Here is a 13,402-nt window from a genome sequence, read left to right as displayed (position 1 = left end):
CTTCTTCTGCAGCCCCCTGGAGACCAACACCTCAGAGGTGGGGAGCCGCTAGCACCAACACTTCTGCCACAACCAGACTCACTTTGGAGCCACTCGGTGTTTCCATTTCAGGGAACTTCCAGTTTAATTTGTGTGTGTGTCACACCTGTAGTGGCTGCCGTGAAGATGAAGGTGTAATAGTACAACTAGTGACTGTGGGGATAGGCCTGATGTATTAAGCAATCAAGAAGCAATCACAGCCGGCTCAGCTCCCGCTTTTAACTTGATCGTTTGTTGTTAATGAGCTGCGTTGGACAAATAGGTTTTGGCATTTTAAGCGCTTAAAATCAAATAAACGGCCTTTTTACTCATTTAGCCTTGAGTCACATTTCTCATACGTTTTGCATAACGTTTTTTTTTCATAAGAAAGTAAAATATAATAGATTTGTCTGAAATTTTTTGCCATAGGGAACTTAATACAGACAGCAGGAGGCAAACACAAAGAGTGAACTGTACAAACTATACAATAATGGGATTTAACATGGCAACGCTATCCACACATGTGACATCTAACAAAAAGGAGGCTAACAAACCAGAATTTAGAGACAAATTGTGAGGATGAAGTGAATGAATTATAAAAACTTCTATCCATCCATCCATCCATCCATCCATCCATCCATTATCCAAGCCACTTATCCCAGCCAGGGTAAGAAAAATCAAATGAGCAACATGTTCATGACAGAATACAACTAAGATATTTTGTAGTTGGAATTTTCCCCCTTTTTTCTCCCCAATTGTACTCGGCCAATTACCCCACGCTTCCGAGTCGTCCCGGTCGCTGCTCCACCCACTCTGCCGATCTGGGGAGGGCTGCAGACTACCACATGCTCAGCCCAGTATCACGCCAAAGTGTGTAATACACCCACCGGTCCAACGTGTCAGTGTCACAGTTTGCCTCGCTCAGGCGTGAAAAGTACACGCGTGTATGAAGGTGCGGTGCCAGCAGGGGGCGATGATTAACTCAATGCCCAACAACTCCCCACGGAGGAGAAGAAGCATACAGCATTTCCCAAAATCCCTAACCCTAACCCTAACCCTAACCCAACCCAACCCAACCCTTACCCTAACCTGCCTTCGCCTCTTAATCGTCGCCCCCTGCTGGCACTGCACCTTCATACATACGTGTACTTTTCACGCTTGACACTGACAGGTTGGCCCAGCGGGTGTATTACATGCTTTGGCGTGACACCGGATTGCCATGCCTCCTCCGATACATGTGGAGTCACCAGCTGCTTCTTTTCACCTGACAGTGAGGAGTTTCACCAGGGGGACGTAGCGCGTAGGAGGATCACGCTACTCCCCCCAGTTCCCCCTCCCCCCTGAACAGGCACCCTGACTGACCAGAGGAGGTGCTAGCGCAGCGACCAGGACACATACCCACATCCGGCTCCCCACCCGCAGACACGGCCAATTGTGTTTGTAGGGACGCCCGACCAAGCTGGAGGTAACACAGGGATTCGAACCGCCGATCCCTGTGTTGGTAGGCAACGGAATAGACCACTATGCCACCCGGACGGCCATTTTGTAGTTATTCTAAGAGTACAGACAATTTGTGTGTGAACAATGAATACAGTGGCCTGATCTGGTGCAGTGAAAGGCTTAAAACGCCCGGGCACCGCCTCATAGTTTGTGCAGCTTTGCTTCAGTGCATCCTTAAGGGAGGGATCTGTGCCATTCTTGTTAACCTGTTCAGAAGTACAAGGCTAATTGTTGTCTTACAACAGCTATGCTAGTGCATCTCTCCTCAATGAAAATGTGTAATTATGTGGTGACAAAGTGTGAGACAGAGGTGATGCTGATGCTGTGAAAAAAGGGGGGGGAAAAAAACATCATTACTTCCTCCTCTCTCTCCGACTTCCCAATGTGTGAATAACAAGATTGTGCAGTGTGTAGATAAATGGACAGAAAACGCAATTAAAGAAAGCGGAAAGCAATTTAGCGTGATACATGCTGACATCCTATTTAACGGACACGGGCTTCTTAACCAGACGGCCATTTTGGTTAATGTAACATATCCTGGCGTTACCCTCGGTCTGAGAGTTCTTTCTGAGCACTTCAGCTGTTTCTTAAAACGTACTTTCAAAACAGGGGAACGGGGACGACGAGGCACTCGACAAGGGTTGCATTCAGTTCAATGCAAAGCAAAGGAATGTAAAGGACTAGTGTGCATGCTGGAGGTATGAGAGGGCTTTTCTTTCTTTCTCCCATGCCCCTTGTTATGGCGTCTGTGCATTGCTTCCCCCCGTCCGTGCGGCTGTTGCTTGTGGATATGGTTACCAGGGTAACGTCTCTGGTGGCCTGCCACATCAGACTGTAGCTCAGTGTCACATAGGCTCCATGTTCCAACAGCTCCCTATTGTGTGTTTCCTGTACAACGCTTCACATGACGACGCTGTGTAGTGCAACATTCCTCAATGCAACACTTCATTAGGCATTAGGGGGGGGAAAAATGACACCGATTCCAGGGGGATTTTGTCGGTTAAAATCACTCACCCAGTCCGGGTAGCATAGCGGTCTGTTCTGTTGCCTACCAATGTGGGGATCGCCTGTTCGAATCCCCGTGTTGCCTCCAGCTTGGTCGGGCGTCCCTACAGAGACAATTGGCCGGTGTCTGCGGGCGGGGAGCCGGATGCGGGTATGTGTCCTGGTTGCTGCACTAGCGCCTCCTCTGGTCAGTCAGGGGCACCTGTTGGAGGGGGGGGGGATAGCATGGTCCTCCCATGCGCTACGTCCCCCTGGTGAAACTCCTCACTGTCAGGTGAAAAGAAGCGGCTGGCGACTCCACATGTACTGGGACGGCTCGGAAGAGTGGGGTGACTGGCTGGATATCATTGGGGAAGGGAAAAAAGGGGAAAAAATATCAGTCACCCCTTCCTCCCCTCGCTGTTGTCATGTCCCGTCCATACTATCGTTACTAGTATTATCACAAGTGCTACTGCAATTATCAAAATTGCAAAGTGCTGAAAAACTAATGGCACTAAATGCATAGTGAGATGAAAGGCAGCACACCATGCAGGATGACAAAAACAACACTTCTCCCTTCAGTTGTCTGCAGTTAATAGGATAATCCAAATAGCACTGCAAATAGAATACCGACTGTGCAAAGGCCCATCTATGGTATACTGAAACAGAAGCAGTTCATCCATAATGCATAGCGCAACGAGTGCATGGCATTTATAGTCTCACGTACTCTCCTGTAGAGACGGCTTAACAAGACACATGCATGTACTGTACTATTGGCTGGGAAGAGGGGCATCGGGCCCGGTTAAAAGGCCCGACAATAACAGAAGTAAAACACATACCGTGGGGCCGCATAATGATTGGGAGAAAGAAGAGTTTATCTAAATATCAGCTATGAAAACAGAGCTGTACCTCCAGCACACGGCGGTACGGGAGGTCAGATAATTGAGATGTGCTCCTGTGCGAGTGGCTCACGCCGGATCATATTTACTTCTATATCAGGGTTTGTTTGTCATGTCTACGTTATGTTGGAGGGACTTGTCGTGAAAAAGGTTTGCACGAACAAAACTGTCGGCAGGTCATCGAGCCTGCTGCATGGGGGGAGGCAAGCGTAAAACAACATGGAAGATGAGTATTTGTGCAACTTTACATGACGGAAGTGTAAAGACTGCACAAGCTGAGCCTTAAAAAAAAGAGAGAATACAGTCCATGCCTTAAACAGTTATGTTCTTTTTCTCATTTTTGGGTACACCGGGTTGTTAAAGCGTTTGCAGTACGCAAGGGCGAACGCTGTGGGGGCAGGTGAATAAAACAGAGGAACTAAAACTGCGAATGAATTTATTATTCTTAGGGGGCACAGCTGTCACTTTAAATGAGAGGCTCGGCATTGCATATTCAAGTATGTGCCGCGCGGGCCAATCGCCGGTCCCGAGCTCCCCCATTGGCTGTGCTGAGGAAAATTGCCTTGTACTGTGTGCACTGAGGGGGTTGGGGGAGGGGGAGGGAGGGAGGGAGGGAGGGGGGGGTCTCTCTATCTCCTCCGCTCTCTTACATTCAACCTCTGTAGTCAGCAGAACGAGAGGCTGAGCGGAGCAACGCGCAGCATCCACGGCTAATGCAGATAACTCTGCTCCGTGCAAGGGGGAGAAGGGAGAAAAAAGAAAAGACAAGTGAGCCAGCCAGCCAGCGAGCAGGGGAGGAAGAGGCAACAGAGGCTCGGAGGGGAAGGAGAAGGAGAGAGGCAAAGCACAAAAACAAAAACAAAACAAAAACGGAGTGAGACAGGAAAGAAGCGAGGAATTGAGGGAGCACGCTGCCTTTGCCTGAGGACCACTGCAGCTGCACTAAATCTGGGGCTGTCACGCCAGTCCTCACCAGAGCAGTGAGCTAGAGAGAGAGAGAGAGAGAGAGAGAGGGAGGGAGAGAGAGAGAGAGAGGGAGAGAGAGAGAGGAGGAGGAAAAAGGGAGTGAATTGAGGAGGTGATCTCATTACTCTGGACAGGCAGGGATGGGAACCCCAGGAGCCTCTCCATCAGCCGCTCAAACTTCAAACGGAGGGAAAGTATCTGTGGATAAGCAGCGTGAGTCGGCTACTTCAGAGGAGTGAGGAAGAGAGAGGGAGAAAAGGAGGAAAGACCCCGGGGTAAATTCAAAAAGGTAAGCCCTGGGAGAGGATCTGCAACTGCTGCGCTACTCAGCCGCCTTGCTCCCGGGTCTCCCTTACTGAACAACCACCTCTGCTCCCTCCTCCTCCTCCTCCTCTTTCTCCAACCACTTCCCGGCACCTGTCTCCTGCCGGTGAATGTCTTCTCTGGATGCTCTCCCACTGCTCGGCAGTTGAAAACACTCATGGTCGATGCCAAGGGAAGGAACATGAAATGTCTGACGTTCTTCTTGATGCTTCCAGAGTCGGTGAAGAGCAAGTCAAGTAAAAGCTCCAAGAAGGGGAACGCCAGCAGCAGCTCCAAGCTGCCGCCCGTCTGTTACGAGATCATCACCTTGAAGAGCAAGAAGAAGAAGAAGATGGCAGCGGACATCTTCCCCGCCAAGAAGCCGGCTCCCTCCACCACGGTGCAGCAGTACCAGCAGCAGAACCTGAACAACAACAACACCATACAGAACTGCAACTGGCAGGGACTCTACTCCACGATAAGAGAAAGGTAGGCCCAAACTAGTGAACCTCTACCAGAGCGGGGTGTGGTGAGGTAACCCGGGGGTAAACTTAACCTTAAGTAGCCACCAGGGTCAGGTAGGTTACCTTAACAGCTGACATCACCGTTAACCGTTAACGCCAAGCAGCGAAGACAAAATTCGACAACTTGTAAGAAAGTGCGAAAGATTTCAAAAGTCCAGTTGTACCTGTTGTTGATGTCATTTCTGCAGGCGCACACTTTTAATTAGTAGACGAACCTCCACTAAAAGCTGCCAAAGTGACGACAAAACACTATCATGTAATGTTGTTAATGATAATGTGTGTGTGTGCATGCATGTGTGTGTGCATGTGTCAATGTGTGTGCGTCAATGTGTGTGCATGTGTGCATTTTAATTTGTTAGCCTGTGTGTGTGTGTGTGTGTGTGTGTGTGTGTGTGTGCATGCATTTTATTTTGTTAGCCTGTGTGTGTGTGTGTGTGTGTGTGTGTGTGTGCATGCATTTTATTTTGTTAGCCTGTGTGTGTGTGTGTGTGTGTGTGTGTGTGTGCATGCATGCATGCATTTTATTTTGTTAGCCTGTGCGTGTGTGCGTGTTTGTACATGTTTATGCAGGGTGTAGGTGGGAGTCGGTGGGTGTTCCCCTAGCCCTGCCCCGAGTCTGTTGGGGGTATCTGTGTTTACTCCCCCTCTGGTCCGGCAGACATTGTCGCTCCCACATAAACAGAAGGTGGAAAGCGGCGGGTGTGTTTGATATGCACAACAGGCCGAGGCCGCGCTGCGCTAAAAGCTAAATATTTACCTTGGCCAATCAGTAAAAGATCCCAGCTGGCCAGAGCAAATGTGTCCTTTCAAACCCGGCTTTGTTGTCTCTCCAGGACATCATGGGGCTGTTAACCCACCCCTGTGACACGTTCCACCATTCAATAATATATGAACGCTGCTTTGTTGTTGGTCCCGTTCGTTCAAAGTGGGGATTTTCCATTGAGTTTATCGTCTCATTTGCCCCCCCCCCCAAGGGGGGTGGGGGTGGGGAGGTGGGGGTGCCTCGTACTTTTCTGCAGAGCTCCGTTTCAAAGAAATGATTACGCTTTGACACCAACCTTGCGTTTGAAAAGTAATTTGGTTTTGAGGATTTTTTTTTTTTACATCAACGAGCATTTACGGCTCGCCTGAAGTGACTAACGAACCGCTAAGTAAAAAGAACAAAAAGAATAATTTTTTAAAAAATTTTTTCAACGTATTTAATTTCTTCTAATCAGGAAAAAAATGAAATAAAAATCTGCAAGTGCCTCCGAGACGTGTTTATCTATCGTGAGTTTTGGGTGCTCGTGCACGCTGACGGCCCTTCGCAGTACTCTCGCCGCGCAGGTTTTGTTGTTTGATTGGTGCGACACACTCATGCGTTTCTCTCTTTGTGTTGCTTTATCTTTCAGAAATTCGGTCATGTTCAACAATGAGCTGATGGCAGATGTCCACTTTGTGGTGGGCCAGCCGGGAGGGACCCAGCGGCTGCCCGGACACCGAGTAAGACTTCCGTCGGTGGGCCGAGTCAGGGCGGCAGAGAGGAAATGAACCATCGAGCAGTCAGACATGACGGGGTTGTCGGTCCCGTCCGACCGGCGTCGAGAAAACAAAATGAAATATTCCTCGCTGCCAGGAGCTGAGATCCTTTGTGCGCCGCCCGGCCTCGCTTCCGTACCCGTTGTCCCTCCGAGACGCTCCTCAATTATTTATGTAAATGAGGCTGAAGGATGGAGAGACGGACCGAGCGAAGGAAGAAGGGATATCCTCCCTGGCAGTTGCCTCACACAGAGCATCCTTTGTTTCCCCCCTCTGCTCCGCTTTTACAGAAACACTTTCTGCAGTTGCTCAACTTTTAATCAAACGTGTCCAGATAGGCGTCCGGGTAGCGTGGCGGTCTATTCCGCTGCCTACCAACACGGGGATCGCCGGTTCGAATCCCCGTGTTGCCTCCGGCTTGATCAGGCGTCCCTACGGACACAGGTGGCCGTGTCTGCGGGTGGGAAGCCGGATGTGGGTATGTGTCCTGGTCGCTGCACTAGCGCCTCCTCTGGTCGGTCGGGCGCCTGTTCGGGGGTGGGGGTGGGGATTGGGGGGGGGACAGTGTGACCCTCCCACGCGCTACGTCCCCCTGGTGAAACTCCTCACTGTCAGGTGAGAAGAAGCAGCTGGTGACTCCACATGTATCGGAGGAGGCCTGTGGTAGTCTGCAGCCCTGCCCGGATCGGCAGAAGGGGTGGAGCGGCGACCGGGACGGCTCAGAAGAGTGGGGTGATTGGCTGGATACAATTGGGGGGGGGGGGGCGTGTCCAAACAACATGTAGTGAGAAAACACGGCCGAGCTGCTGCGTGTTAAGACATTGCTCCCCATCTTCCTTCAACAGCTCTGTCCTCATCTTCTTGGTTGGTTGTCGAGAATCTGAGTAAATTGCCTTGACGTGTCCCACGATATTCAGTGGACGAGAGCCGCAGTCTTCCAGTAGCTTCTTCGCCCGCCGCAGTCTACGAGTCCAGATGCTGCCTCCCAGCTGGGCCGACGTCTTTGTTTCAAACTCCTCTTTCTGATCTCTATGCATTTTGCAGATGTTCACATAAATTAGCGCCCCCAGCTCATAATATTTCCACAGAGCATGCACCATATTCACTGCCACATTATCATTAGCGCTCTATTGAATGTGATGATAACGGTCACGTTGAATGTCTGGCGAGTGATTTAGCTGCCGCGATTTCACCACTTTAAAACTGAGACGGCAGCCCCATTCACAAATGACATTTTCCCTCTTGTTTTACCCACTACGAAGGAGCCACCCATCTCTGTCTGTATCTGGTTATTGCGGTGCTCTCTGGGCATTCGCGAAGCGCAGTTAAGGAAGGACACCACGGAAGACTTGACTGCTCCCTGTGCCGAGACAGTATGCTAATGGCTTTTGATGAAATCTTTCCAGGCAGTCTTTATGGCATCCATTTGGCAGGAAGTTGCATATACGTTGTGGTTTAATAAAGCCTTGGCTCGGCTACAGAAAGATGCAGCTGAAGGAGATGCAGAGGTTGCTTATTTATTGGCGGAGCCAAGAGTTGTGCGTCATCCCTAGAAGCTTCCTGCACGCTAGAGGCCTTTAACCCTTGTTTAGCCAACACACAAAGCTGCACCATGGCTAGAAGATGTCTCACTATCGACGCATTCAACGCAACTTATTCACTTCTGAGGACGTTATATGTGTTTTTGAGCAAAGTCATATCCCCCCCCCCCCATGTATGCCTGTACATACAGTGCATAAAGCCACACATGGGTTAGCCCTCCCGACCGACACACACGCTTAACGCTAGGAGTTTCTGTAGTTGAACTGCGTGATTCACTGAGTCTTGCATACAGCGTCCTGAAATTATCTGTAGCAGCGTATTACACCGGATTACATCACTGGGTGAAATAATTCAGTAAGTTCAGTATGAAGAACTTTTTCTTTTCTTTTTTTTTTTTTGCACCCGCTCGCTGGTGTTATGAGGGATTCCCGTATTTTTTTCATGAAAGGCACGCCGGGATGTGGTTCATTAGAAATCTCTCTCTTTGTCCTAAGGGTAAAATAGTAACTGACTGAGCACTTCTCATTGCATACGGTTCTTTTTTTTTTTACTATCCTCTGAATTCTGCCACATCTTTCTGGTGATGAGGACTAACCCATTCAGCATCAATGAAGGGAGGCGTATAGAGAAAAGACCACAAGCTAAAAAGCTGCATTTTCGACGTTGTACATTTTGTGCAGTTTTCAATGTTGTACTTGAAATTCCTTTAACGTGTTCTCATGCAGTATGTCGCACAGCTTCAGTGTACATTTTATTCATTTTTTTTCTTTCTGTGTTCCTCCTTTTCTTTTCTCTTCTCCACCAGTACGTTTTAGCTGTGGGCAGCTCGGTATTCCATGCGATGTTTTATGGAGAGCTGGCCGAAAACAAGGATGAAATCCGTATCCCAGATGTGGAACCAGCGGCCTTCCTAGCCATGCTAAAGTAAGGACTCTCCTTGAGGCAACACGTCCTTCTGCTTACCTCGTCCCCTGACCTCTTTGCACTACCTTTTGAATCGCTCCAGTCACCTTTATGTAGTTACAGAAGCACAGCGGCTCCCTGTTTGACAGGAGATGGTCAGTAGTACTGAATCAGCTCCAGTTCCTCAGTAATGAGCACGGGGCGCTTAAATGGCTTCGGTGGGAGCTGTCACTTTTGAGTAAAAACTTATAATTAGGGTGCCCGGGTAACGTGGCAGTCTATTCTGTTGCCTACCAACATGGGCATCCCCAGTTCGAATCCCCGTGTTAGCTCTGGCATGGTCGGGCTTCCCTACAGACACAATTGGCCCTTTCTGCAGGTGGGAAGCCGGATGTGGGTATGTGTTCTGGTCGCTGCACTAGTGCCTCCTCTGGCTGCTCAGGGGAGGGGGAATAGCGTGATCCTCCCTGGCGAAACTCCTCACTGTCAGGTGAAAAGAAGCGGCTGGCGACTCCACACGTATCGGAGGAGGCGTGTGGTAGTCTGCAGCGTTCCCCGGATCGGCAGAGGGGGTGGAGCAGCGACCGGGACGGCTTGGAAGAGCGGGGTAATTGGCCGGATCCAATTGGGGGAAAAAAAACAAAAACAACTTAGATTATGCCCTAGCTACAAATAACTAAGTGATTAACAATTACCATTGTCCTCTTTGGTTTGAAATAAAATGTGGTATACGCATTCCTCGTTCGAGTTCAACGGAAGTTCAACCAAGGAGGATTCCACCGTTTACAATGGCGTCACTCAAAAGAGGCGCCGCAGGAAAAACCACCACCATTACAGCGTTTCCTCCTGTAGTCACAGCAACAGAGAGAGAGAGAGAGAGAGAAAGAGAGAGCCTATTTTCTTTAATCCCGTTCCCCAGGTCCTTCATGCTGGATTGCTCTCTATTGTCTATGGCCTGTTCTCCAGCCCCAACCACTTCTATGTCTGAGTCTTGCCCCTGTGTACAAACTGGGTTGAGGACATCGTGTTAGAGGTTTCTGTTTGCTGTGTTTAGTTTGCGCTGCACAGTCCTTCTGCTGCACTCTGAGTCCATTTAGTCAATCCATGACTTTCTAGCTGCATTGTTTTTTCCTGAAAAGTTTTAGCCATGAAGCTGCTAGCAATAACGTCCAACTTTTAACCAAAGACTTAAAAAACCAACACGGACATTTAAACTGTCTGTATCACAGTCATTATAGTCCATATGCCAATGCATTTGTATACGCGATGATGAGACATGCTTGAAAATGCATCCTTTTCTCGATATAGCTTCCCTTGTTGACTGTTTTACCCGTATAGCTAAGAAGGTCACGTTTTCACATTTCAACAGGTACATCTACTGTGACGAGATTGACCTGAGCGCTGACACAGTGTTGGCCACCCTTTATGCTGCCAAGAAGTACATTGTCCCTCACCTGGCACGTGCCTGCGTCAACTTCCTGGAGACCAGCCTGAGCGCCAAGAACGCCTGCGTGCTGCTCTCCCAGAGTTGCCTGTTTGAGGAGCCCGAGCTGACGCAGCGCTGCTGGGAGGTGATTGATGCCCAGGCCGAGCTGGCGTTACGCTCCGAAGGCTTCTGCGACATCGACGCCCAGACCCTTGAGAGCATCCTGCAGCGGGAAACACTTAACGCTAAAGAGATAGTAGTGTTCGAGGCGGCCCTGAGCTGGGCTGAGGCTGAGTGCCAGAGACAGGAGCTCACCCTGTCAATTGACAACAAGCGCAAAGTGCTGGGGAAGGCTGTGTACCTGATACGCATCCCCACAATGGCTCTGGATGACTTTGCCAACGGAGCAGCCCAGTCAGGCGTGCTAACGCTCAATGAGACCAATGACATCTTCCTTTGGTACACCGCGGCCAAAAAGCCCGAGCTGCAGTTTGCGAGCCAGCCCAGAAAGGGCCTGACACCCCAGCGTTGCCACAGGTTCCAGTCCTGTGCTTATCGGAGCAACCAGTGGCGCTACCGGGGCCGCTGTGACAGTATACAGTTTGCGGTGGATAAAAGAATATTCATCGCTGGCTTCGGCCTTTACGGATCTAGCTGTGGCTCAGCGGAGTACAGTGCCAAAATCGAGCTCAAACGTCAAGGAGTATTGCTGGGACAAAACCTCAGCAAGTACTTTTCCGACGGCTCCAGCAACACCTTCCCAGTGTGGTTTGAGTATCCCGTCCAAATCGAACCGGATACGTTCTACACAGCCAGCGTGATTTTGGATGGGAACGAGCTCAGCTACTTTGGACAGGAGGGCATGACAGAGGTGCAGTGTGGGAAAGTGACATTTCAATTCCAGTGCTCCTCGGATAGTACCAACGGCACCGGGGTGCAAGGGGGTCAGATTCCCGAGCTGATCTTCTACGCCTGACAGCCTGTAATGAGCATTTTTTTCCAGCATACCTACAGACTCACCGTGTACATAGTGTCCACCCTTGTCGATATTTATTTCCGTCAATATTGTGCAAAAGGCTCAGAAGTTGAGGCAAGCTATGAGAAGATCCTAAACGGCTTTGGCTACTGTAAACGATCAATTTGAGTAGCGCCAACTAAATGTCTAAAGACAGGGCAAGCAAAAAAAAAAAAACACCTTACAAGATTAAAACTCTCTTGCGCTAAATATGCGTACAGCATATATGTATGTACCTACTATGTAAATTCTGAAATGTGTATACATGACCACTTTTGTGGCCCACGTTGAAGATACGATAAATATGCTACGTTTATTATTTTTACGCTTGCGTAGGATGCACATATATAGCAGCAATATTTCACACTCTATTCTACTCTATTCATGGATCATCCACACCGTCTGAATCATAATGAAATTGAAAAAAAAAAAGATGTTTCACTCGATACCTACATAAAATTTCAAGCTATGAGTACTGTCAATAACATTGTTTGTTCTATCGTAGTGTGTAATATACCCTGTAGCTGTTTGTACTTGAGTGGTTGCAGCTGAATCTCCAGCTTTGTGATACTTTGAATTTAGCAGCAAGGCACTTAGAGGAGGCTTCAGGGGCCTTGGACTAAAGCACTAGACATAATGAGACACACTGCCCCCCCCCCACCCCTACCTCTCCGTAGCATGCCCTGCTGCACCGCACACTCATCTCAATTACTCCAGTAAGCTCTCAGTTCGATTAGCGTCATTATGTTTACAGTGACAAGTATTAGGACTCGCAGTGGTCGCCGGAAAAAAAACGGTTTATTTATTTTTCATTTTATTATTATTTCTTTTTAATTTGAATACCTTAATCCGTCTCTGCGTAACGGTGCTTTTGGCATGGGCAGAACGGTGTGCCATTCCGTCTAATGTGAACTACAAATGTTTTCGTTGCCTTGGCTTGGTTTTGCAGCTTGAAGACCTACGGAGAATTCAGTGTCGGAGCTTGTTTACCTCCGTGGACTTTTACTTTCCCCCCGTTGAAAACTCTTGCACCTCGGCGCAGCACCGCGCATCCCTCCCCCTTTGTGGTCGATGGAACATATCAGTACTTGCCGAGTCATACGCCGAAGAATTGCACTGATTTTATTTTGTAACTTGGTTCGCTGTTTCGTTTATTCTCGAGGAGGCAGCTTTTTTTTTGCTCCGCTGTTGCTACTGATTTACTATTATGTCATTTAGTCCTGGAGTTGGATAACCGCCCACAGGTTGGTCTCTGAAAGGACGACTGTGTTTGGGTCGAGGTTGACCCCCGTGTTTACGTGCTACAGTACTGAGAGACCGATGAATGTGTATGATCGTGAAGACTCAAAATAAACCAAACAGGAGTATGTGGTTGTGTGTTCCATCATTACACAGCGTTCGGAGACTAACAACACTGCAGCCTGTTTCAGCTGAGCCGATTTAGTTGAAAAACATCACGTTAAGACGCAGCCAATTACAATATTCTACAGCAGTGTGCTGACTCACGATACTCTACGCATTTATAACATTCACGCACATTTCTCTCCCTCCGTCTGACTGTAAGAAATGTCTCTTACTTAGTCCCGTACTGATGCAAACTACAATAGGGCTGCAACTGCTTCTTATGGCTTGTTGACAATCTTAACAATGTTGGATTTTTATAGACTTAAACTATGCCGTACAAGATCGGGCGTCCGGGTAGCGTAGTGGTCTATTCCATTGCCTACCAACACGGGGATCGCCGGTTCGAACCCCCGTGTTACCTCCGGTTTGATCGGGCGTCCCTACAGACACAATTGGCCGT

At 48.9% G+C, this 13,402-nt stretch overlaps 1 protein-coding gene across 1 annotated transcript; it reads left to right on the top strand.

Moving 5' to 3' along the window:
* The first annotated feature begins 4,724 nt into the window (after positions 1 to 4,724).
* Positions 4,725 to 11,682, top strand: btbd3b (BTB (POZ) domain containing 3b). Its single transcript, XM_056292018.1, has 4 exons — positions 4,725 to 5,159; positions 6,586 to 6,676; positions 9,060 to 9,178; positions 10,527 to 11,682. The coding sequence occupies exons 1-4, from the start codon at positions 4,849 to 4,851 to the stop codon at positions 11,557 to 11,559; spliced, it is 1,554 nt and encodes a 517-aa protein (XP_056147993.1). The 5' UTR covers positions 4,725 to 4,848; the 3' UTR covers positions 11,560 to 11,682.
* The last annotated feature ends 1,720 nt before the right edge of the window (positions 11,683 to 13,402 follow it).

Source organism: Lampris incognitus, chromosome 13 (genome assembly GCF_029633865.1).
Source record: "Lampris incognitus isolate fLamInc1 chromosome 13, fLamInc1.hap2, whole genome shotgun sequence".
Lineage (NCBI taxonomy): Eukaryota > Metazoa > Chordata > Actinopteri > Lampriformes > Lampridae > Lampris > Lampris incognitus.
The sequence above is the reverse complement of the archived record's forward strand: the minus strand, read 5'-3'. Positions and strand labels throughout refer to the sequence as shown.

What these genes read in the sequence shown, in the direction of transcription:
- btbd3b (XM_056292018.1), top strand. Translation starts at nt 4,849, where the DNA reads ATGGTCGATGCCAAGGGAAGGAACATGAAATGTCTGACGTTCTTCTTG. An exon ending in AGCGGCTGCCCGGACACCGA is followed by an intron (nt 6,677 to 9,059) that starts GTAAGACTTCCG and finishes CTTCTCCACCAG; the next exon opens with TACGTTTTAGCTGTGGGCAG. An exon ending in GCCTTCCTAGCCATGCTAAA is followed by an intron (nt 9,179 to 10,526) that starts GTAAGGACTCTC and finishes ACATTTCAACAG; the next exon opens with GTACATCTACTGTGACGAGA.